Below are 26,592 nucleotides of genomic sequence, written 5' to 3'. Positions count from 1 at the left end.
TTCCAAAAGCTCCTGGGGCATATGGCATCCTCCGCGGCGGCACACACAGTGTGAAAGTCACCACCGCCTGCCGCCAAACCTTCAAACCCTGGACAGACCTCTGCTTTCTACGGGCAGGAGTACCCTTGCAGCAGGTGTCCGTTAATTCGAGACAAACATGTCTTAGTCAGGACAGACAGCACCACAGTGGTAGCCTACATAAATCGCCAAGGCAGAGTACGCTCCCTCCACATGTCACAGCTCCACGTTTGTGTCCCTCATTCTAGAATTTACTGTCTTTGAATTGTCTGTGTTCAATTGTCATCATGTACTCACAGGCATGTAGTAACAAACCCATATAACCTTCTTTCTAGGGACTGGCTGTGTCAGTTATCGTTCAATATTATTTAGAAAAAAAGATGCAATAAAAGTGAACGGTAACTGATGCTGTCAGTCTCTAATATGCTTTGGTCCACTGAAAAACTAAATGAATGCAGATTTGGAGCAAATTATGAAAATCGTCATTTTTGGGTGAAGTATCCATTTGAGTGTCCGATCACATGATGTGTTTTTATTTGCGGTGTGTTCAGAGATATTGTGGGTTCTGTTATCTTGGAAGACATGACATTGTGTGCCATTGTTAGGGTTGGCATCATTTTCTCACTGTCTTATGTACACCCAGCTGTCCTTAGAACATAGATTACACATTCATCTCTTTATAGTTTCCTTTAAGGTCCAGGTGATGTTCCGGGGCAATGGATGAAGATCAGCCTGGAAGGCCGAATAATCTGTGAGGTGTGCAGCCAAGTTTTGTCACTGGAATTGCTGCATTGTTTTCTTTGTATTACATCTTTAATTTTCAGTACCAAGTGGAAGCAGCATCCACACTGGAATTCCTTCAAAGGTCACAAGCTTGCACGTATTTTATTATTTGTTTAATTTTCATTCATATGTTAATATTACTATGTTGACTTAAAGGAATAGTTCTCCATTTAATAATGATCTCATTTACTCAACTTTGTCATCTCAAACATGGGATTTTCTTTTGCGGAAAACAAAGATATTTGGATGGAGATGTGATATTTGTTTGTCCATTCAGTGCAAGTGGAATATGTACCAAACTGTCAGCAACAAAAAGCCCATAAAAGCATAATAAATGTAATCCATACGAGTACAGTGGTTTAATTCAGTTGAATTTGAGTTGAGAACAGACTATAACTCTTTCATTGTTCAATTTGCCATTGCAGTCTCAGACACAATCATGATTTCAGTCCTGATTACACTTATTTGACACATACTCAGAGCGCTAGGAAGTGTAATTGATCTTGAAATCATGATCGTCGAGGGAAATTCTGATGTCAATATTTAAGGTGAATAAGGATTACCTTTAAAATGCTTTTATGTCCTTTTTGTAGCTTTATATTGTGGTCTCCATTCACTGCATTGTATTGACAAACAGATGTCATATTTCATCATATTTGAGTTCTGTCGCCCCATTTACACACAGGGGCATTCACTGGCAAGCTGTATGACCTGTTTGGTGTATTTCAAGTCTTCAGAAATTATAAATATTAGTGAGGACATTTTAGATAATCTGAATGGATACAATTTTAAATGATTGTTCACTGAAAATCTTCCCTGATATTTTTCAGACGCTTTATTGGAATAAATCCGGAAAAGGCTGGATCAAGGCTGCACGGGGAAAAGTGGTGTCTAAAAAAACTGTAAAAACTCTGCAGAAGAAGACTGTAACTGTCAGTCCAGAGGGATCACATCTCTTAAACAAAACTGATGGACTTTGATGGACTTTGTAGCAGACACTCCCCACAATGCAGTTGGTTTTTCACATCATATGGTGGGCTGGAGTGTTGCTGAAGGATGATTTGAGTTTTTTACTGATTTGTATTTTATAAACATTTGTTTTGATATAAAAATTGTGTTTTTTGAAGCCTGATTTGACAGTAGATTTGTATTTTATATAAAGGAAAGTCATTTCTAATTTTGTTCTGCTTTTTACTAAAGTCATTTGTGTATTTTGATTTGTTTTTTGTTGCAGCACAGCACTGAATATTATTTGAATACTTTTATTCATTTATTGCCTGTTTTAGTGCAGATTGATAAATATGTTGTTGTTTCAGAATAAAAAAACATTCATAACTTGGCTTTGTTTCTCTTTTGTAATCCACATATACAAACAGGAAGTGCTGCTGTAATATGCATTTAAAAGTGTGATTATGGGGTTGTGACTGGTATTTAATTTAACAGCTGTATGCTTCTAACTTACAGATGTGTACTGTTTTTGACAAATACAGTATTTAGCTGTTCATTTCAAGAACGGTAACACCATATTTTGACAGTATAATGCTGGCAACCACAGCTGCCAGTAGATTACTGTTTTTTTACAGGAAATGTTTTTTGTGTTATTGTTTGTGGCAGATGGCATGAACACTTTCAAGGTTTCGAGCATTGATTCCTTATTTAAAGACAGTAGTACCGCTTGCATTATTACCCAACTGTAGTCAGTCTCTTTCAAGGTTTCTGTGGCATCTTTGGAAATGTATTCTTTGGACAGTTTGTGCAACTTTAGCTTGACACTTGAAGACTCAGATCACTATTGGCGAGGCATTGAGACTGCTCAGTTGAAATCATTCTCACTAACTACGCGCCAATCAGAGCAATGCTTCAGGGTTCATATCCTTATATTCAGGTAAGATGCAGAGTCATAACACAGATTACTCCTTGTTGTGCTTTGGGATCTATTGAGATAACACTTATTATCATTATTCAGATACAAGGAGACAGTGTAGACTGGTGTATATATGTGCCAGTATAACTCATTCCTGATTTGGTGTTGATCTTGATAATGGCAATGTCTGGCCAAGTATAACATAGATCTACTTGATTGATTACAGTATCATTTGAATAAATACAAACTGTTTCATAAAGCTGTTTTAAGTTGCAGTATTAGTTCAGAGCAGTATTATATATTTCTGACAGTCATGTGTAAGATGGGCATTTCAAATTGATATGAATTAGATTTACTTGAAACTGATTTAATGTCATTGAATAGTCCACTTGTTTTTATGTTTTTTGGTTATCGTCATGATCTTGTTACTATTATTTGTGTTTGAGAATGTATTTCGGTTCTAGGAGAGCATGAATATCTCTGTGAGATTGTAAATATGTAAACAACAATAAAAACCTTCAACATTCAGCAGTTGTCTGTTATTTCTTCAGGTCATTTTATTTTAAAGTTCATTGAAAGTAAATGAACAGAACCTAAAATCTGAAGCTGCTAATAGCACTTAAAATTGAGCTGAATGAGCTTAAAATGTAGAGTTGTGTAAACAGAGACTCTTAGGGTTAAAAACCTTCAATATATTAGCTGGTGTTTCACAGTATTTTAAGACACATTTTTGAATGGAAGCTCATTCATTTGGTCATAGCAGCTTCATTTATTTTAGGTGAAGTTGCTTCAAATTTCTAGTGGAATTTGTTTAAAAGAGGGATGCAGAAATGATGCACAATATTTTTAAGCAAATCCAGCACGTTATTTTTTCAGTGTCTCCAACAAAACCTGCTGTATCAAACCCTCTGAATATTCTCACTCTGAAACTTATTCATGAAAATAAAATATCCAATAACAAATCTAAACTTATTGTTAAAGAAATTGACAAAAACCTAAAACATGATCAAGATGAAACATTAAAAACTGAATTTGACCTCCACAACAAACTTCAGCACTATTCGGTCCTAAACAGAAATACCACATTTACAAAAGATTATCAATGAAACAGTTTAAAGAAAGAATGATTGTGTCTAAATATAGACTAAGTGCCCATGATCTAGAGATAGAGGAACACATCACAGGTCCTTGTTGCCGAGAGAGAAATAGAAACATCTTTGTAATGTTTGACAATATTGTTATAAAACTGTCATGTCAATAATGCTGAAATGGAAAAAGAATTTAAGAAAACATACATTTGACTTCATTGGCTAAATATGCAATTGATCTTGCATATATCTCTTTTTTTCCCTTAGACAAGCTTTTTTTATTATTATTTTTAAATGCAATTGCGTGATTTGGCCACAAGAGTGCTTCACTGTCCACTTTAGTTCAGCTGAATAAACTAAATCTGATGGTTTTCTGTCCCAACAAGTACTTTCACCACAATTTACTGAGAAAATCTCAAAAGAAATTGTAGATAATAAAATAAAATTTACATGTATAAAGAATTTACCCAGAATCAACATTATGTTAATAAAGAATTCAATGTTTTTGTCATCCAATATCACTCCAAATACAACAGGCCTAGAGAAGGTCGGCAGGGATTGGATTTCTGTCTCCAACCAATAGGACATATTTTCCCAGAAAATATTTGAATGCATACAATAAAAGAAAAGTCTTAAAAGTTAACTTGAAGGATAAATACCATTAAATATTTTAAAGTGAGTTTCCTTCGCTTTAGGAGTCACTGGAACACGAATATACTGGACTTGTAATATATCATGACGATATAAAAGTGTAGGATATAATATAGAATTAAAGGAAGAAGGAATATGTTTGTTGGGAAGTGTTGTCATGAGGTCGTTACCATCAAAGAGAAGGGATGGGAGTTCACATAAGACAAGTATTAATAGCTCTGTTGGAAATAGAGAGGCAAGATGCAGGTAAATACACCTGGCAAGACTCTCCATCCATCCATCCATCCATCCATCGTCAACCGCTTATCCTGTACACAGGGTCGCGGGGGGCTGGAGCCTATCCCAGCTAACATTGGGCGAAAGGCGGGGGACACCCTGGACAGGTCGCCAGTCCATCGCAGGGCCGGCAAGACTCTCCATTTTAGTTAAATAAATCCTTCCAAAAATAGATCAATCCCTTTGCATCCATACATCGAGTCTAAATGTGCATTCATTCCTTCTATTCCAGATGTTTTGTTTCTCCTTAACAGCTTCATCCTTGGAAATGTGCATAAATATTTCACATTGGATTTGATTGGGATATTAAATATTGCTTCAAGGGAGCATTCATGTATGTGATAATTTCACTTTTATCAATATTATGTTTTAAACCTGAAAATTTGGAAAAAATAATGAATTATTTCAATTGCTTTGTGAATCTGATCAAGAGCTTTTAAAAATAAAGTTGTGTCGTCCGCAATTGACTCACCATTTGATGTCCAAACACATTTAGTCTTTCAATATTTGAGTTTTTTATAAGGATGGCCAACATCTCTGTAGCCATAATAAATAATGAGGCTGAGATGGGGCAGTCTTGTTTAACCCCTCTTTTCATGTCAAATCTAGGTGAAGAGCCTGTAAGGCATCTGAGCTATTGATATCTGTGTAGAACAACTGAATAATCTTACCAACATGTTCACCAAACCCGTACATTTGTAAACATTTAAGAATAAAAGAATGATCCAGCATATCAAACGCTTTATAGAAATCTAAAAATAAAATAACCCCATCTTCTGTTTCTTTGTTAAACTCTAGCAAGTCTAAAACCAGTTGAATATTATTATGTATAGATCGGCCTCTAATAAATCCAGTTTGTGTCTCCCCAATAACTTTAGATAAACCAAGTCTCAAGTGATTGTTAAATATATGGGTTCATAGTTTATAGTCATTATTTAACAAAGTAATAGGTCGTAAATTGTCCAACAGTCTAGGGTCCTTCCCCGGTTTGGGAATAAGTGTGATTAATCTTGTCTCATTGAGATAGAACCGAATTATTAGATATTTCCTGAAAAGTTGCAAAAAGAAATTCCCTTAATAAACCCCAAAAATGACGATACAAATGTGACATAAAACCATCTGGACCAGGTGATTTATCTGATGACAAACACATGACCGCAGAATCAAGCTCTTCAGTTGTGAACTCTGCATCACGTCATTTTCAATTGTTCATCTATTTGAGGGACAAATTCACCGATTTCTTCAAAAAGGGAATTCGGATCTAAAATGAATGAAGAGGACGAGTACAGGTTCTGAGAAAAGATGGCGATTTCTTTTGCTATTAATGTTGCATCAGAACATTCGACACCATTAATGATTCAAGTTTTAATAATGTTTTTTTCTGACGCTTTTTCTCTAACCTACAAAAATAAGCTGAATTTTCCCCTTTTTCCATCATTTATCTCTTGATCTAATGTTTGCCCCTCTGACTTTTCTCATATACACTGAATCTAATTGTGATTGCAGAGATAATAATCGTGCTGTATCATTCTCTGTCAAACTTAATTTGTTAGAACATTCATTTATTTCTTTAATGAGAGATCTCTTCTAAAATATAACATCTATTTAGTTGTTTACTGTAAGAAATAGATAGTTGACGAAGTTTGTATTTAAAGAATTCCCATTTACCTACCCAGGAAACAAGACTATTATCTCTAATAATATTTGAAACAGAGTTTCAGAAGAGATCTCAACAATGTCTTATAGGAATATGATTATTAATGTGCAGTTTATTTATTGGTGTTTTCTCAAGTACTGTTTTCTGCTACGGCAGGGGTCGGGAACCTCACCATTCACCAACACATGATCGTTTAAAACTTTCTAGTGACCATTTTCCAACAGGAAGTGTGCGATTGCTTGTAGGTTATAAGTCACTTTTCACTTGTCGTGATACTTGCGTGATGGCAAATGGAGACGGTAAATGTTTGGATTTGGGGAGGTGCTTATATACAGTTTAAGATTTTTTTTTTATCACATCGCTATTTTAATTACTTTTTTGTTTAATTTAAATTGTAATTTGAATTTAGAAATGACTTTTTAAGTTTTTCGTGTTTCGATAAATTCATGTAATTTCTAAATTATTCACTGACACTCATCAGGGGGGTTCACCATATAATCAATATCACGATATTTTAAAATTTTAAATCATTCAAATATTTTTTACATATCACCCAGCGCTAAAGCGGTTTAGAACAACATGAGGCTGAGAAAATAATGACAGATTTGTAATTTTGGCTCAACTATCCCTTTAAGAGCATGAAACACCTGCTGCAACTTTAAATGTTGTTTGTCTTTTTCAGACTCCTCCTCCTCAGGTGAAAGTCAAACTAATAAAACAGGATCAATTTTGTGACAAGAGCAGAAAATTACACGACGAGAGAAACAGAGAAAAAGTTCGACAGTTTTTGTTCCACTGAATCGTCTGAAACAATCAATAAATTCATTGTGAAGTATTTTGTAGGTGATATTCTAGTCAGTAAAGAGGAACATCAACAGTTCTTGACAGGTGAGTACTGAACTGCTGCTAAACAAACCAAAACTCACAAGACAACAATAATAAACCTTTCAAACTATCAGCTACAGTAAGACATCTAACAGATATCTAAGTATTAATCACAGCAGAACAAACAGATACTGAGACTTTTGCTCTTTTATCTGAATTGTCAGTATGTGTTCAGTTTCTTTGGCACTGAAATGTTATTTCTTCTATTGACTTGAAACGTTGCTTTGTTTTCTTCTGTTGAGTCTTCTGATGTTTTCTCTTTATGCTGGTGTTTAACATGTCATAAAAGCTGACAGTCTGCAATTGAACCTCATTGATTCATTTCTAATGGAATATTCTAGAGGACAAATAAAGACAAATATGTGTCAGTATTGAACAAATAAACACGTCACAAATATAGATGATGTCCCATTTGTTGACAGGTGTTCAGTGGACTGTTCAGATGATGTCATGGACTCCACAAAGGATCTCAGTGGACAGACAGACACAGGGAAGGTCAAGAGGTCAGAGGATTTCAATGCTTGAATAAAATACACTGATAGATATTTCTGATATGCTGCACAACACTACAGTATAAAAACACTGAGGAGAAATGAGAACAAACTGGATTATCTCAAGTATAAACATGTGAAAACAGCTTTAGGGTAAAGTGAGATCTACAGTCAGATGACAGTGAGACCGGTTTGATTCAGTCACAGACAGAACTGGAGAAACCTGTACAGACAGTTGTATGTAGAAGGTGAAACTCAAAAGTGTTTCTCTGAACATTTTTAGACACAAACCGTCTGAAATGTCCACAAATGGTGGTAAAACTGTGGAGTTTTTTTTCTATATAAATGTTAAATAAGATCAAACAATGTATGAATACAATCATAAAGACAAGTACAGGTGAAGGAAAAAATACACACATTTCTAAACATCAGACTTAACCTTAAATAATGTCATCAATATCAAACATAAGATGAAGATAAACATCTCATAAACACTTTGATACTTACAGACAAACTTCTATAAATGATTGAAAAGATGATTGACAGATTTAAGACAGCTGTCATCAGCAGATATCAGCATCAACTGAGTAAAACCAGATGCACCACCTAGTGACACAGAAATAAACTACAGAGAACAGAACAAACGTCTTTCCAGCTTTAGTGACATTCAGATCAGATCTGGTGTGTAATGTCATGTGCTCAAATATATCTTCATCAAATAAGCAGAAGTGAAATTACTGAATGTTGAACTAGGACTGTGCATTAAACCTGACCAAACAGTTCCTGTGTGTAACATAACAACAACACGACATCTTCCATTAAACACACAAGGTGTGTGAGAATCAGCAATGTTCAGAAGGTTAGCATGTATTTCAGAAGTCTCATGTTCGGACTGTTTGCACACAACTTTACAGAGAAACTTCAGGAAAACTACAATCTCCAGTGTGCTGCTTTTCACTGTCCTAAACCAAAAATATTCTCAAGATGGAAAGAACTCAATGTAAAATGAGATGTAGTCATTTTCTCTAAGAGAGAGAATAAAGTATTGGGGTATAAACGGACGCAACATAGATTAAACGTTTAAAGAGCATTAATCTGAGCCCTGCCACAGCACCACAATCAAACAAATGACTTAAGGTCTTTATTTATAGTAAAAGAAATAAGGACAAGGTATTGTGAATAAACACGAAAAGGGAAGCAATGGCTTCAGGAGAGGGCAAGGCCAAAATAACAAACAAACAAACCTAACTGAAGAAGTAAAACTCTTAAGCTACAAAGAAAAGAAAAGAAAAGAAATCGCACAATAATACTCTAGCTTCCTTCCTGGTCTCAAAACAGGAGAAAACTGAGTACAACAAAAATAGCACCCATCTCCCTACAGCTTCCAAATAAACATCCAATAACACATGTACTTACAACAGTCAAATATAGATAGAGATACAATACCCAAAAGTAGAAAGTTCAATAACTAATTTACAATCTGCTACAACAAGCTGGGCAGGACAAAGACAATGTTCTGGAGAAAGCTTTTGTGGGAACATTTCTCTCCCTCTGGCAGTTTCTTCTCTGCTTTTATGCTTCCTCTGTCTGGGCTGGTAAAGCACACAAAAACACGTTAAAGTGAATACGTCTCTGGACGTAACACATCTTTAAAAATAATTGCTTATTTAAATGAATATATGCTTGTATTTATATCACACAGTATACAATACATAATATGCAATTATTTGTAAGGATACACAAACCCTGCCGAAGTGCTGCGGGGAATCAGGATGATGAGGCCCATCCATCAGCGAAGCATCAATCGATGAGACGGTGTGATGTTCAAGAGGACACTGTAGGGGAGCCGAATGTTTTACCGCGAAAAGTCCTTCAGCTGGCTTGTGCATATGAACGGCAATGGTAAAGAGCTTCTAGACAAGAGATGATCGCTGTCTTGAAGGAAGAAATTCTGAGGAAATTGTGTTTGTGCACCTGTTTTTATAGCAGACATATTTTGCTGTTGTGTTTTAGTGTCATTCATGGAGAATCTCCTGAATCTAGCTGTGTGTCCATGAAGAGTGACCGGTCAATGGATCCTCCACTTAAATTCAGTTCAGGAGCCCCTTGTGCTGATGTGAGGTGAGGACTCTCATGTTGACTGACAGTATGAACGTGTACATCACAGTCTGAGGGACCATTAGAAAGAATCCAGTGTAAAAAATATAAATCTAAAAGGAAATATGCAATTATAATAAAAATAATGAGTCCTTCTACAGCTGATTGCTTTACTGTAACAGTTTCATTGGCATCTCTTCTCAAGAGCTCATCTTTATACTGTACAGTAATATCATGTGAACATGACAGAGATGATCAGACATGACAAGAGATTGTTCCTCAGGTTTATCACAGGACATACAGTCTGCTGGAGATCACAATGTTACTAAAAAAGGACATGTTGACTATATGTTCCAGTATGTTTCCACCTGTGCTACAGTAATCTGTGTTTGATGAAGAATATGTTGTAGGGATATGTGTTGACACTTTTTGACTTTTGTTTGACGGACACGCTCAGATACACGTGAACGGATGAGTTAGGGGCCGTTCACACCAAACGTGTTATTGTGTGCGTCTGCTCTGTTGTTTCATTGTTTTCCAATGAACACGTGCTGGACGAACATCCTTGACTGCTGCACCACGTCTCTGTGTTTCTTCAGTGTGTCACGCAGTGACCGTGTAATGAGGCAGACGAGAATGAGGATTTAAGTGCAGCTTTTAATGAAAATAAAAGATGAACACGGTAACTCAGAGTATAAAGAAAAACCAAGAACAGTGCTTAGAACAAGACATGAATACATTCAACAACTGACAACCGGTGCGCAAACAAACAGAGCTTTAAATACACAAAGGACTAATGACAAATTAAACACAGGTGAGGACAACAGGAGACAGCTGGCAGTGCTGAGGGCAGGGAATTATGGGAAGTGTAGTCCATGGGAAACATTTATTGATGAATTATAATATTAATAAATACCAACTAAATTCCAAAATGTTACTGGTGAAGTAGTAGATTCTTGCACACCCTGTTCACAAAAAACAACAACAACTGGAAAACATCATTCATTATAATTAACTAGATTTTTATTTCATTAAACATTTTGAATGTACTTTGCTACAACGGCTTATAGGATGAATTTAAAATTATGATTTAAAAATAAATTTTACGTAATTTAAGCAACTATTTTCAGAATGGGGCCCCGGGTTGGTCGGTTGCTCGGGGCCTCAGAAATCGTAATCCCGCCCCTGCTTGTAATGTCCCGTTATGTCGTGTTTTGTGTTCTGAATGATCAAATAAAACACACGTCCTCACTGCAGCTTCAGGATTTCTCAGTTCATTAAAAATGAAAATTGTGTCATAATTCACTCACCCTCATGCAGAAGACACAAAAGCAGATGTTTTAATGAATATGGTGAGTGGTCTTGTTAATACAATGGCAGTGGAGAGTGACTCACTTTAAAACTTAAAATAAAAGTATAAATGTGTAATTTTTCACTGTAAATCTTGGCGTCTGTTGTGCATTCATGAGTGCTGTGAGAGATGTTTGTTCACAGCGGCTCGAGTGTTTATGTGAGAACTTATGTTGATGTTAGTGACATTGCAAGTTCTCATGTGACATATAATATATAAGACTCATCATTAAATGTGTTTTATTGCACTGGATGTTGAAATTATGTTTTCAGATTACTAAAAAAACACATGAACTAAACTCTGTTTAATTGCTGTTTTAGTGTCATTCATGGAGAATCTCCTGAACCCAGCTGTGTGTCCATGAAGAGTGATGAGTCAATGCGTCAACCAATTAAATTCAGTTCAGGAGAGTCTTTGATCAACTACAGAAACAAACAGGATGAATCAGAGTCAACTGCTGGGAAAGTGCCATTGGACTCCATTTTTGAGGTGTGAGTGTGTAAGAGAGAGAGAGAGCATGTAAACACACACTCATTCATGTCCATACAGGCTGTTTTTTTAATATACACCACATTGAAACCTTTACAGCTTCACCCTCATCTTAATAACACAAACACACACACACACACACACACACACACACACACACACACACACACACACACACACACACACACACACACACACACACACACAATGATGAATTCAAGACAACTTTAGCACAAATAAAATGAGTGGTGATTCTTGTCCACTGATCCTTCAGTTCTTGTCTGTTACTGAATGAAGTTTGTTGTTTGAATGTTCACTGATTTCAGGAACTTGAGCACAAAATCATCTCTCTGATGAAGAAAGAGCTGAAGAGTTTCAAGAGACTACTGATCTCAGATTCCCCAGCATGCTCTGAGAGAGAGGAGGAGGATGATGAAGGTCAGAGCAGAGTCAGAGAGGGGTTTCTGAAGATCACACTGCACGTCCTGAAGAAGATGAAGCAGACAGACCTCGCTAACACACTTCACACCAGTAAGAGCTCGCACTCACGTCACTATTACATCACGTCACCTTCAGAGGAAACACACAGTGTCTGGATTCACTCAATATTAGTGAAAGAAAATAAACTTAATGTCTAATGACCATTAAACATCAACATCAATTATAATTCCCATTTCTTTTCATCTTTACATCAGAACTGATTTCTGTGCATCAACAAAAACTCAAAACAAAACTAAAAGAGAAATTCCAGAGAATGACTGAAGGAATGTCAAATCAAAGCAGCTCAACACTTGTGAATGAGATCTACACAGAGCTGTACATCACAGAGGGAGGGAGAGCAGAGATCAATAATGAACATGAGGTGAGACAGATTGAGACAGCATCCAGGAGAGCAGAGACACAGGAAACACCAATCAAATGCAATGACATCTTTAAAGCCTTACCTGGACAAGACAAAGCCATCAGAACTGTGCTGACTAAAGGAGTTGCTGGAATTGGGAAAACTGTCTCTGTGCAGAAGTTCATTGTGGACTGGACTGAAGGAAAAGCAAATCAGGATGTTCACTTCATATTTCCACTTCCTTTCAGAGAGCTCAATCTGATGAAGGACAAAAATATCAGTCTTATGGATCTTCTTCATCAGTTTTTCACAGATACAAAAGAACAGAGAGAATTGAAAACATTCCTTGATGACTACAAAGTCATTTTCATTTTTGATGGTCTGGATGAGTGTCGACTTCCTCTAGATTTCCAGAATAATGATATTTTATGGGATGTAACAGAATCGGCCTCAGTGGATGTGCTGCTGACCAACCTCATCAAGGGGAATCTGCTTCCTTCTGCTCTGCTCTGGATCACCTCTCGACCAGCAGCAGCCAATCAGATTCCTCCTGAGTGTGTTGACCAGCTCACAGATGTACGAGGCTTCAATGACCCTCAGAAGGACGAGTATTTCAGGAAGAGAGTAAAAGATGAGCGTCTGGCCAACAGAATCATCACACACATGAAATCATCAAGAAGCCTGTACATCATGTGTCACATACCAGTCTTCTGTTGGATTTCAGCCACTGTTCTCCAGAGACTGTTGAGTGAAGCAGAGAGTGCAGAGATCCCCAAGACTCTCACTCAAATGTTCACACACTTCCTGATCTTTCAGAGCAAACTGAAGAGCCAGAAGTATGATGGGAAATGTGAGGTGGATCTTCAGCAGGCTAGAAAGAGGATTCTGTCTCTGGGAAAACTGGCTTTTCAACAGCTGGAAAAAGGGAACCTGATCTTCTATGAGGAGGACCTGAGAGAGTGTGGCATTGATGTCAGAGAAGCGTCAGTGTACTCGGGAGTTTGTACCCAAATCTTCAGAGAGGAGTTTGGACTGCAGCTGGGGAAGGTGTTCAGCTTTGTGCATCTGAGCATTCAGGAGTTTCTCGCTGCTCTGTATGCTTTTATTTCCGTTTCTCAAAAGAAATCAGGTCTCTTCAGTAAGTTTAGGTCATCTATGAGTGATCTCCTGCAGAGTGAAGTGGACAAGGCTTTACAGAGTGAGAACGGACACCTGGACCTTTTCATTCGATTCCTTCTGGGTCTCTCACTGAAGTCCAATCAGACAATCTTACGAGACCTACTGACACTGACTGGAAGCAGCTCTGACAGCAAACAGGAAATAGTTGAGTACATTAAGATGAAGATCAGGAAGAATCCCTCTCCAGAGAAATCCATCAATCTGTTCCACTGTCTGAATGAACTCAATGATCATTCTCTAGTGCAGGAAGTACAAACATACGTGAACAGAAGAGATATCAATCGTCTCTCTGGAGTCAGTCTCTCTCCTGCTCAGTGGTCAGCTCTGGTGTTTGTGTTGCTGAACTCAGAAGAGGAGCTGGATCAGTTTAATCTGAGGAAATATGATCCATCACATGAATGTCTTCTGAGGCTGCTGCCGGTGATCAAAGCATCCAGAAAAGCTGAGTGAGTAATTTAGTGTTTTAATCTCACTTTATTGAAATTAAATAGCAGAGGTTAGATTTTAATGTACTTTTTAGATAAAAAACAACCCCTTATACTATTTTGATGTTTGTTTGGTTTCATGTGTTACTTTTAATAGTTTTACCTTCATTTTAAACAGACATTGTAGCCAAATAGATTCAAAATGTTTCATGTAAAGTAAAAAAAATGTCATTTAAAATAACAAAAGCATGTTTTCTACAGTTTTCCACTAAATAAATACAAAACGATACTTTATTTACTTTATACTGATACTTTATCATTTTTATTTATGCTTCCACATACAATAATACACATCCGCCTCATAAATAAATCATCATTTACCTGCATATATGTAAAGGTATCAATGGAAAGGAGGAGGCGAGATCCGCTTTTCAATATAAATAATAGTTTAATGATAAACTTAAAAGACAACATAAACACACACACATGATGGACATGTCCAGTAATCGAGCTCTCTCTCCCATGACGATCCTCTGCAGTCGACCTTTAAACCTCAGAGGCTTGATTAGCCTAATACGGGACCGGTGTGTATGATCACGACCCGGCCCGCCCTCCGCCCTGCCACAATATATTTTTACTAAAACAATTCTTTAATGAACATGATGTGCAAAAACCCAGTTAAATATGATACAATACTGAATTATTATCGGGGACTCAGTCAAGTTTATTATTATAATATAATACTGAATAATTATTACTATTATTTTAAGGGTTTGATTGTTTTATACTTTAGTCATTTATTTGTCATATTGTAGCTTCCTTTATTCCTGCAATGTTTATTTTACATAGTTTTTCTGTTTCTGTTTTGATAATCCTTTAATGGATTTTAATAAAAACTATATTATATGATGTTATACTGTAATATATAAAATTGCATTAAGATGTGAATAATATAGTGATCAACATTTATTTAGATTGGTAATTAATTATTAGTTTAGACGGCTTTATGTCAAGTGTTTATCTTTGTTGACTGATTTACTGAGGTGACATTATTGTTAAATTAGAAGATTGTACACAGAGGAAAAGAGAATTTGGTGGTAAATATTGTGTTATCATCTGTAGGTAATGTTTTCATCTAAGTGTAATCAATAGATGTTTGACTTCATGCAGCGCTGTGTGATCAGATCCGATCAGAGTTTGACTTGAAGCAGTGCATGTCGGTTAGAAATGTTGTGTGACTTAAGATGGCGTCAGTGCCGCGTCACCGTGATGTATGCCATTAAAGAACCGCGAGAGCAATTCAAGAACAGCCGGCTGGTACAGCCAATGCAGCTTTTCCAGAGTGGTTGCAAGAGCTCTGATGATGTCACAACTTATTCATGATTGGCGAGAATCACAGATGACAACGGTAGTGTGTGTTTCATGGGATGCGACACATACTACTTTTACTACTTCAGCTATGTCAGTCTGAGAAAGAATTAAGAGTAGTATGATGGTATGCAATTAACAAGGTGTTAATTATGAAATCTCCAGTTCCAATAAACTCTTGTTAATTAATGTTTTTATAACAGCACATTATTTATCTCATATTATAATATGTTTATCATAGTAATATCATGTTTATTCTTAAAAACAATTACAAATTACTACAAATATGGACTCCTTTATTGGTATCAAAATAATTCGACCTTTTCAAATTAATATTTACATTTCAAACCTGAGTTCTGATAACCACTTCATCTGTAATAAACAAAGCAATCATCGTGGGATCTTCTGTGACTAATGTGGGTTCAGCACATGTCGTGAAGCAGAATGTGTCCGGCTTGACGGCTCCGTTTTCATCTCCTCCCGCTACTAAAATTGGTAAATCTTGCAGATCGATAAGGCAAGCTCCAGTTGAAGTTGAACGCACTCAATAAATATTCATTAGGTGTATCTTAATCAGCTCTCTTGTTCACTAATCAAAGCATTGTTCAGGGAGTCAGCCATTTTTAGGGATGACCCAATCGCAAAATCATTCCAGTGCACTGAAACATTCTCTCCCTAAAAATTCTCTAAATGCACCATTTTAAACCAGAGAGCATTGTTGATCACTGTGTTCACTTACCAGAAATGTTGTCATGTCTTCTGAAATCTCTCATGTCATTATAGGATGAGCGCAAGTATAAATACATGATGTCAAAGCCTTATTTTCTCTTTAAAAGATTGATAGATTAAATTGACTTCTCAGCTTAATGCCAAGTGTTTTACACGGTTTCTGAAAAACAGGGCCACATTGTGAAAGAGAAGAACCTACATTTGCTGCCATTTAAAACAGCTAAACAATTGACCTTTTTTTTGTAGCAAGTTGTTACGTATGATGATGTCACAGTGACATAATTTTTTGTTTACATTGTTAAAACAGTAAATTATCTGATTAGTGTCTAGATTAGACTTAAAGAGGTCCTATTATACTTATTGGGACATTACCTTTCCATTAGTGTGTAATATAGCTGTTTGTGCATGTAAAAGGTCTGCAAAGTTACAAAGCACAAATTCCACCCCAAAGGGTGTTACACTCTCCCACAGAAAACACTGCTCCTGAACTGCCTGAAAGACATAGTTTGCAGTCCAGCCATTACTTCTGTGAAATAGCTACGTCACTATTTGGCACATTTGCCTAATTCACGCCTCAGGAGTGTGCTGCTCAGGCCTACAATCCGTTTAAAAATTGTATCCCCTTGCATACTTCACTCTGTCACATGGACTTGGCTGTATGTCACTGCTTACGTTGTGCGAGTGTCCAATACCTTTTGTAAGACATGCAATGGGTTTAACTGGAACAACCTAAACTCTTGATTTCTTGGAGCGTGTTGCAGGCTGATGTCACTTTGTGGAATTATTTCGTGATTTTTGCACCTGAGAAAAATATTTGGCTTATGTATAAATCATATATGTTTAATTTTATTTCATTAGAATTAATTGTTTGACAGGATTAATCAGGATTTGCACAAATTTAAATGTTAACATAACAATGAACAGGCTATAACTGTGTGATAAACAGTTTAAGTATTATGCTGTTAATATATAACTTTAATAAACTGCTTAATTGACCTAACTTCACTTCCATCATACATTAGAGTTGTTTTGGGGAAGTTCAAATATGTTTTCGAGACAAAAATTCTTAGACATCAGGATATTTTGCAGGAATTTGGACCCAAGTGCTGGGATGCTAAACAAAGAGCTTTTATGAAAAAAAAATTAAAATACACACCAAAAACTCTCACAGTAAAATCAATAGAACCCATTTGAAACTAAGAAAATAAAGAAAACACCAACTGGTGAAACAGACTAGGACTGACTGTCTAACCAAACTCACAAAATGATCTAACAGACACAAGAAGGTAGAAGGCACAGTATGTAGAGGGAGAGCACATGAGGAACAAGTGATGACAATCAACACAACAAGGATCAGATGAGGAGGTGTGGCAAGGTGGAATGAGGAGGCAGAGTAAGTAGAGCACATGGCTGACACAAACACAAACAAAGACATGTGCTCAAAACAAATGCACACATGGACCAAAACAGACAGAACTCCAGAACAAAACAAGTTGGGCAGTCCAGACTGGGTCTTGACAGTAGAAGAGCTTCAAAAAATTAGCAAACGACTATGAGCAATCAAACACAGTGGCAATATATTTTTTCTTTGTACCCAACAGCTGTGCTGAGAAGCCTTCACTAAAACATATAGATTAACACACTGTTATCTTGTCATTTCTCTCAGTTTGATGGGCTGCGATCTGACAGAGCAAAGTTGTTCAGCACTGGCCTCAGTTCTCAGCTCAAACTCCTCAAGTCTGAGAGAGCTGGATCTGAGTAGCAATGACCTGCAGGATTCAGGAGTGAAGCTGCTCTCTGATGCACTGAAGAGTCATCATTGTATACTGGAAACACTGAGGTTTGTGTTTGCAGATTTATTAGTACATTGGAATATACAATATGAATATATTGTGGTTCATAGCTGTGACAATGAAACAATAAATGGCCCAGTGACTGTCACAACCCTTCATATCAAACTGTAGAGCATTCACTCTGTTATTACCATTTGTTATATAAAACTGCTCTTTATCATTGTTTCTTTATTTGTTTTAGATTTGCAGCTTGTAGATTCACTGGTCAGTGCTGTGAAAGTTTGTCTTCAGTTCTACAATCATCAAAATCCCTGAGAGAGCTGGACCTGAGTAACAATGACCTGCAGGATTCAGGAGTGAAGCTGCTCTCTGATGCACTGAAGAGTCCTCAATGTACACTGGAAATACTGAGGTTTGTGTTTGCAGATTTATTAGTACATTGGAATATACAATATGAATATATTGTGGTACATAGCTGTGGTTACGGTGTACCATTGGTTGACCGATATGGGGTTTTTAATGGCCGATATCGATATCCAGAGAGCAGGGTGACCAATAGACCGATACAAGGCCGACATATCACATGATGGCATGTAACAACAAAACAAACCGTGACTAGTCGTGTACATGTCTCGTATGCTTCACGTGCAGGCAGGTGATTTTTGTCACCAAATGGGGAAATTTATCGGCCAACGCCAATAAGCAAATATGTCAGAATATCATCGGATTTATCGGCCTTGGCGATGTAACGATCGCCAACTACTGTGTACTTGTGGATGGGCTCCCTCTGCTGAGTCTGTTTCCTCTCAAGTGAATCAAGTTATTCTGATTGTGACATCACAGTTCAAAATTATCACAACATTAATTTATATCCAGCTCTTTAGAAAACTCGGTAACACTTTAGAATAAGGTTCCTTCATTAATGAATAACTACACAGGAACAAATGTGTAACACAATATTAACAATCTAGTAACTACTATTAACTAACAAGAAGCTCTGATAAATGAATTAGTAAGTAATAGCACACAGATGAAAGTGGTAGTTCACTATTAACTAATGAATAACTACAATTTCTTGAAAGCTTCCCAGAGAACTACTGAAAAAGTTTCATAATTTATGCAAAACTAATCAATAACTAATGCAGGACAAATGACTAGCACCACATTAACCTTTTAACTGCTACTGTAAATGAATACACAACGTTGTTTACATTGTCAATATGTAGTAGCATAGCATAGCAGACTTATGATTTGGGAAAGCTGTCAATAATTAGCTTATGCTGTCTCCTAGAACTATTTATCAACTGAATAATTTTAAAGAAATGGATTTTTAAATGCAGTTGTCGGGACCTTACTTGTCCTGTGGCCAATTTTCTGGCATTCCTCTGGACTGGCATTGAATCACTAGAGTCATGGTGACTACTGGAACATAGTCATCAGACATCCAAATACCATATACAGTTATTTCATTATTTAACCTATCTCTCAAAAAATATGTTTTTATGTATGTCTCCTAGCTCATATATACATATATGTGTGTGTGTGTGTGTGTGAATATCTTGTGAATGAATAGAAGATTCTACACTTTAGGATTAGCTTTTCATTAGTAACTACTGTAATAATCATGGTAACTAACTAGTGATGACTCAAGTGTTTCTGCATACTTCTATGGGAATTACCATCTAAAACTTCACCAAGAACCTCAAAAGCTTAAAATGACTTCAGTGTTTGCTTGCACATGATATTTATTCATCATGACTGGAAAAATTGCTGATTTTAACAAGACGCATGGAACAAGCAACAGCTAAAGTGGCAGTGTGTAGCCACTGGGCCATATATATGATGGCTGACATTAAACAGTAGTCATGAAACATGAAACAGTTAAAGTGACTGTGTGTAGCCACTCAGAACATGCATGGAAAGGTATTTATCATACAAAGAAACACACATACACATGCATAAACAGATTATTTTTGTCTCTCACAAAAGTCAATAAGCAAGCCAACTTTGTATTAATTTGTCAAAATTGCAATCAACATTAACTTCAGAATTTTTTCAAACAAGTCTTACTGTAAATATGTGCCAGAAAATTACAATCTGTCATTATTTACTCACCCTCATGTTGTTCCAAACCTGTAATACTTTGTGTTCATCTTCAGACCACAAATGAAGATATTTTTAATGAAGTCTGACAGCTTTCTGATCCCTCCATTGACAGCTACACAACTACCACTTTCAAGGCCCAGAAAGGTAGTAAAGACTAGGGCTGCCCCATAATATTCATCTAATCGTTAGTCGACTAAAAATTTTGTTAGTTGGTTAGTTACCGAAATTTTTTTTTACTTGTGGTGAAGTCACGCAGTCCGTGAGGGACAGATTGTTAATGGCGGGTGCTTGTGGTATTTACAATATGTCAGGCAGGAAATCCAAATCAGTGGTTGAACCTCAATTTATGAAGCCACGCGAATGCTTAGTGTGTGTTGTATTTACAACATAGTTTACCACTTTATTTACAAAATATGAATCTTGAACACGTGTTTACACAACGTCTGCTCTTGCATCATTACAACATGTATGCGTTGTGGTGCTCTCATGAACGCACGCTGGAGATTAATATTTTGTAAATGTAGTAGATTATGTTCATAAATTGAGGTTAAACCAGTAGAGACACATGGATTACTTTAATCATGTCTTTACCACCTTTCTTGAAAATGCTAGTTGTACTTAATGTAGTAGTACTTAATGTTATAGATGCAAGAAATGAATTAAGCACAATATAATTACAGTAAATGAATATGGGGAAGCAAAGGAAATCCCCAGCTTCTTTAAGATTAACTTTAAGAATAGTTCCCTGAAACAAATGAAACATTAAATAGCAACAACCAGACTGCTAAAGGCATTCTGCAGGCACAGGTTCAAGCGTTAACGTCTCCGTTTCCTTCATTTGTTGGACAAATCTGTGGAATTTTGCTGCTTCTTAAATGATCCCTCAAACAGGAATGAAACCATAGACTCCGTCAGACCAATTGCAACAGTCTCTCCATCCACATCATTGTCTATAATATAAAAGAGATAATGAAATGTACAATTGAATTACCCATCAATTAGAACCATGCACTAAACCAGTGTTTTTGAGTCTGAAACACTGCACCACTGCCTGTAAGGTAAAGTACACACACAAAAATAGTAACCTGTGGGGAACACTTTACAGAGCTAACAAATAAATTCTGCAATAAAATAAAGATTAAAATAATAAAACATGAAACATACATGAACACAGAAGTAACAAACAGCTGAATTTAATAATTGCAGTGGCATAATTCTAAACAGAAGTCCAAATGGCCATCAGTGATTTAACAGGACACAGCTTTGGCATCACTGTTATTTTGTTAGTGGATAATGTGAATAAAAACCTAACTATAATTTAAAAAATAAGTATTTGCATTTATTTTGGATGATGAAGAGGACATTTAAAATCGAAAAGTATTTTTTATATCAATTTTTATTCTTTTTTATATCATCAAGTGTTTTTGTAACAATGCAATAAATATTCGTAGCGCTTTATGTCCATTTTACTTTAATTAGTAATCACTTGATTTTGCGTTTGATGGCCGTGTATAATCTGAGGTGGAGTGTTGCGTTGGGGAAGTCTCGTGCGGCCTAACAAAATGTTGCAATCCCAACGGCAGGACATTTTTGGACTCAAGTTATGGAATTTTTTTCCTAACATAATTAAAATGAAAATTAAAATGCTTAAAAAATCAAATAATAAATCAAAGTCTCAAAACAACTGCTCAAATGATGAATCAAATGGTCAAATTAGTAAATAATAAATCAAACTCTCAAAATGGCTGCACAAATGATAAATCAAATGCTCAAATGCAATTTTATTTCCTCATTCGTGGAAGCATGAACTGTATCAAAAATCAAGTTAAAACTCATTTGTATTTGATTTTTAATTTTCATTATCAAACCAGTATAAACCTGTCATAATTAAATCTATAAGTCAATGCTCAAATCATAAATCAAATGGACAAAATATAAATCAAATGCTCAAACGGACATCGCAAATGATAAATCAAATGCTCAAACGGAAGCCGGAAACGGCAAATGATAAATCAAATGCAAATGAGGAATGTCAATCAAGTTGCGTGGGCGGAGCTTTGAGACTAACGGGCCGTGTAACTTTACCTCAGCCGCTGCTGTCGAGTGTTTACCTCTTCGACGACACCGTTTTTTAAAATAAAATGGACACAAATGCAATAGCAAAACTTTTAAGGGATGCAGCAGAGGCCCTGGAGCAGAGCACATTATTGACAACCGGTGTTCTGACGATTTGTGTTGCCTTGTCGAAAAATGCTACCGTAGAGCGAATCGATAGCAGAGTCTGACGATTTGTGCTGCCTTGTCGGAAAATGCTACCGTAGCGCGAATCGATAGCAGAGTCTGACGATTTGTGCTGCCTTGTCGGAAAATGCTACCGTAGCGCGAATCGATAGCAGAGTCTGACGATTTGTGCTGCCTTGTCGAAAAATGCTACCCAAGCGCGAATCGATCACAGAGAATGTCGATTCATGTCTGTTTCCATAATGATGTAAATCTCACAATATTAAGACATCGTTATTTCATTTAAAACAGGGTAAGTGTATGGGGAGCATATTTTTATATTTTAAATGAACCAGCAATTATCACATTTGATATAACAAGTAAAAATGACATTATTGTATATTATGTGAAATACAATTATAATAAAATTATAAGTTATGAGTACTGTATACTGTACTGTTTTTATTTTTAAAACTGTGTGAAAAGTAAAAATGATCATAAAATATTCCCTCCCCAGCAGCCTTCGGCTCCAATAACTAACTTAGTTAACTGCAACTAACTTATTTAGCTAACTGCAATTTAGTGATAACGCAAAAAAAGTCCCATATATGACTTACCTTTTTCCTTATTTACGCATTCGACGACGTATAGTCATCTCCGAAACGCCAAACAATCTTGCGATTTCCGCAGCCTTTATAGGAGGATCTTTGTTGACATCTTTGTACGCATGCGCGAGTGGTTGTGTGGCAACAAAACAAACAGTATGGCGGGCTGTAAAGACGCGACGAGCACTTTCAAGAGAGTTAGCCGGCGAAATCCACAATATATAAGCACTTTAACATCTGAAGACCGGAGGAGGTTTGGAGAGAAGCTCAAAATTTGTATTGGTGACAAAATCGAAGTTATTCAAAGCCCATATGAGATCTGGGATGACAAAAAACATTGGTCCGACTCGCCCGTGTCTTGGCCACCAATCTGCTGGGGAGACATTTATTCTTATTTAATAGAAACCCCTGGACCCTTCACTCATGAAAGATTAAAGGCTTTCAAAAGTCTGGAGGCCTATGATTATTTTGTTTCTCGAAAAGTTGGGCCGATCTTTTCTGCCAAACAGAAAGCAGTGATCGTGCTAAAAGCAGAGGTTCGACCTGGCCAAGCAGAGTCACAGCGTGATTCGCATCTCCCGTGGGTGATCGCCAAAGAGAACGGCGAAATAATCACTGCTCACTGCGACTGCAAAGCCGGGTAAGTCTTCATTGATCAGTGTTCTTATTTATTTATTGAAAATGTAGTGACTGTTGTACCAATTCAATTGTGTTCAGTGTGAGACTTTCAATGGCGTCTGTACTATGGTGAAAAATTGTATATCACAGCTTACACATTTCTCCTTCTTTCAAATCCAGTCTTGGAGAAACATGCAGTCATGTAGCAGCTTTAATGTTTAAAGTAGAAGCAGCTGTCAGGATAGGACTTACAAATGCTGCATGTACTAGGTTCAATCGCGTAATTGCACGCAACCATTTCTTTCGTTTTTCGCGATCCTTTTCGGAGGGAATTCGAAAAAACTTTTTATCAGGCCCCCAACGAGCCGTACAATCGACCACACAGCAAGAGTGAACCATCCTCTTCTCTAAATCCTCCTCCAAACGTGCAAAACAATAAAATTACAGGTATCTAGCGGTGTTTCCTGCCACACGATTCCCATGATGCAACGCGACAAACATAAACAATGACGTCACAAAAGATCCGCCTATACCTCGCATTAGATACGTCTCGATGGTCTCTGCTTGGATGTTTTGACTTGGTCTCCCTGGCAATGGCGTTCTTTTCACTTTTTGCACCTGCAGTTGCCTCAGTACTTCGCGCAGGTTTGCAATCGCAACGTTGTTGACCTCGGTGTCTGTAAGGGCCGATATTTCCCCTATTCTCTCTAGAAGATATTCCACCATTGACTCCAAAACCTTTTCGTCAAAGCTTCCCAAGGACACATCTTCGGAGATGGCACGCAAATGTAAAATTAATCCTTGAAAAACCATTGTCACCGATCTTAATATCTTCCGTCTTAAAGCTCCGCCCACGCAACTTGATTGACATTCCTCATTTGCCGTTTCCGGCTTCCGTTTGAGCATTTGATTTATCATTTTCGATGTTGGTTTGAGCATTTGGTTTTATACTGGTTTGATAATGAAAATTAAAAATCAAATACAAATGAGTTTTAACTTGATTTTTGATACAGTTCATGCTTCCACGAATGAGGAAATAAAATTGCATTTGAGCATTTGATTTATCATTTGTGCAGCCATTTTGAGAGTTTGATTTATTATTTACTAATTTGACCATTTGATTCATCATTTGAGCAGTTGTTTTGAGACTTTGATTTATTATTAGATTTTTTTAAGCATTTTAATTTTAATTTTAATTTTGTTAGGAAAAATCTTCCATATCAAGTAGTCAGACCGAGAAGAATCCTCGAGAGAAGCCTCGAAGACACGATTTTTTAATTTTTTAAAGCATCTCAACATGTGACAATTAACATACTCACCCTCACATTTATTCTTCTGCTCTTCAGAGACTTCTATGCCAAACTGCAATAGATCCTTTATTAATTGAGCAGTAGACATTTTCCCCAATTTTCTTAAAGCGACAACAACCGTAACGTCTGCATAAGCAATAAATATGTTTTGAATGTTTTGTTGCCGTTCATCGTGGTCTTTATTTCAAATTAAATTCAAATATGTCTGTTTTTGATGCAACGGTCAAAAATTAATTAATTTGATAAAGTTTTTAAATAAAAAATGAATACTAGAATATGAATGATTATTTCATGTTTAATATGGTGTTTTGATGTTATCATGAGCTGACATACATTAAATAAAAAATTTTTTTTTTAAAAACTGACAAGTTATTCTAGTTGGAGCTCAACTGTAAAAAAAAAAAAAAAAAAACAAAGGTACAAAAATGAATTTTCACATCCAAACCTAAAAAGTTGTAACTTTATAAGTCGTTTTGGGAACATAATTGTACTCTTAAGGGCCTATTGTGGACCTTTAAAGGTACAGTTATATATTTTGTACCTATAGGAACAAAATTGTACCTTCACTGTACCTTTTTTTCTAAGTGTGTAGAAGGCAATAAATAGTTTTTTCCAGTTCAGGCATCACATGGTTTTATGTTTATGTGATGCTGTTACATTAAATGGAAATTGTACCAGATACTTAATAAATAATTATAAAATGTATAAATGTTTATAAAAGTGACTTGTTTCATGCCTCATGTTTAAAGCAATTTTTCTAGTCATGATTTGTGCAACCAAACGCTAAAGTCATTTCAAGCATTTGATATTTTTGGTGAACTTTTAAATAGTATACTTTTAGAAAATTTATTTATAAGTATGTAGTAACACTTGAGTCATTACTAGTTAGTTACCATGATTATTACAGTAGTTACTAATGAAAAGCCAATCCGAAAGTGTAGAATCTTCTAATCACTCACAAGATATTCACACACACACACACACACACACACACATGTATATATGGAGACATGCATAAAAACATATTTATTAGATTTTTTTAAGAATTTTTTTTTTAATCAGAGGGAACATCATTTTAACCAAACAGCCGCTGTAGCCAAGTAGATTCAAAATGTTTAATACAAGACATAAATTGTGTTACAAGTAATGAAAGCATGTTTTCCACACAGTGTTTCAGTAAACAAAGAAGGATGAATAATGTTTATTCATATTACAACACATTTCTGTGAATGAACGCAATGAACAAAAACAACATCTTCACACACTTGTGTTTTGGAACACAGTCAGGTTGAATATTATTGTAATATATGAGTGAATTATTATTAGACTTAATGGATAAGAACTGTTGTATATAGAAGTGAGATATTTCTGACATATCTATTTCACCTGGAGCCTTTATTTTGGTGGGAAGACATTTGAGTTGATGGACTACCAGAGGACAGTTTCAGATAGTCTCACAATTCACCTCTAGATTGTGAAGAGCACTTTACAAACACCTCAATGTCTGTCTCACATGAGGTTATCACTCAGAATCTGACTCTGATATCAACTCAAATGTTCCTCAGTTCCTCGACACAAACTCCATCTTAGGAACAGGGAGAAGACAAAATATAATAAAAATAAAAACCCAAAAGAAGAACACAAAACAGCAATTTCTGTGGATTTCTGCAGGTGTCAAATGAAAAGTGATGCAATGAGAGTATTGCATTTATACATTGTTCCTCTATAGACCTTATTCACATCTTTGA

The 26,592-nt window shown here is 36.2% G+C and overlaps 1 protein-coding gene across 20 annotated transcripts in view; it reads left to right on the top strand.

Moving 5' to 3' along the window:
* The first annotated feature begins 7,065 nt into the window (after nucleotides 1-7,065).
* LOC127650380 (NACHT, LRR and PYD domains-containing protein 3-like) overlaps nucleotides 7,066-26,592 on the top strand; it is a 1,539,373-nt gene continuing 1,519,846 nt past the window's right edge. For 14 of the 20 annotated variants that reach the window (XM_052135756.1, XM_052135765.1, XM_052135766.1 and 11 more), the window contains exons 1-7: nucleotides 7,066-7,225; nucleotides 7,645-7,725; nucleotides 9,448-9,615; nucleotides 9,727-9,834; nucleotides 11,482-11,650; nucleotides 11,977-12,181; nucleotides 12,346-14,116. In XM_052135756.1, coding sequence (XP_051991716.1) covers nucleotides 7,673-7,725; nucleotides 9,448-9,615; nucleotides 9,727-9,834; nucleotides 11,482-11,650; nucleotides 11,977-12,181; nucleotides 12,346-14,116 — 2,474 coding nt within the window. In that variant the 5' untranslated portion in view covers nucleotides 7,066-7,225; nucleotides 7,645-7,672. Of the gene's footprint in view, nucleotides 7,226-7,644; nucleotides 7,726-9,447; nucleotides 9,616-9,726; nucleotides 9,835-11,481; nucleotides 11,651-11,976; nucleotides 12,182-12,345; nucleotides 14,117-17,858; nucleotides 18,033-18,226; nucleotides 18,398-26,592 lie in introns of all 20 variants that reach the window. The other 6 variants (XM_052135773.1, XM_052135774.1, XM_052135769.1 and 3 more) reach the window with 3 other exon arrangements.

The sequence above is a fragment of the Xyrauchen texanus genome, chromosome 10, assembly GCF_025860055.1.
Source record: "Xyrauchen texanus isolate HMW12.3.18 chromosome 10, RBS_HiC_50CHRs, whole genome shotgun sequence".
Classification (NCBI taxonomy): domain Eukaryota; kingdom Metazoa; phylum Chordata; class Actinopteri; order Cypriniformes; family Catostomidae; genus Xyrauchen; species Xyrauchen texanus.
This window is presented reverse-complemented; position numbering and strand designations above follow the sequence as displayed.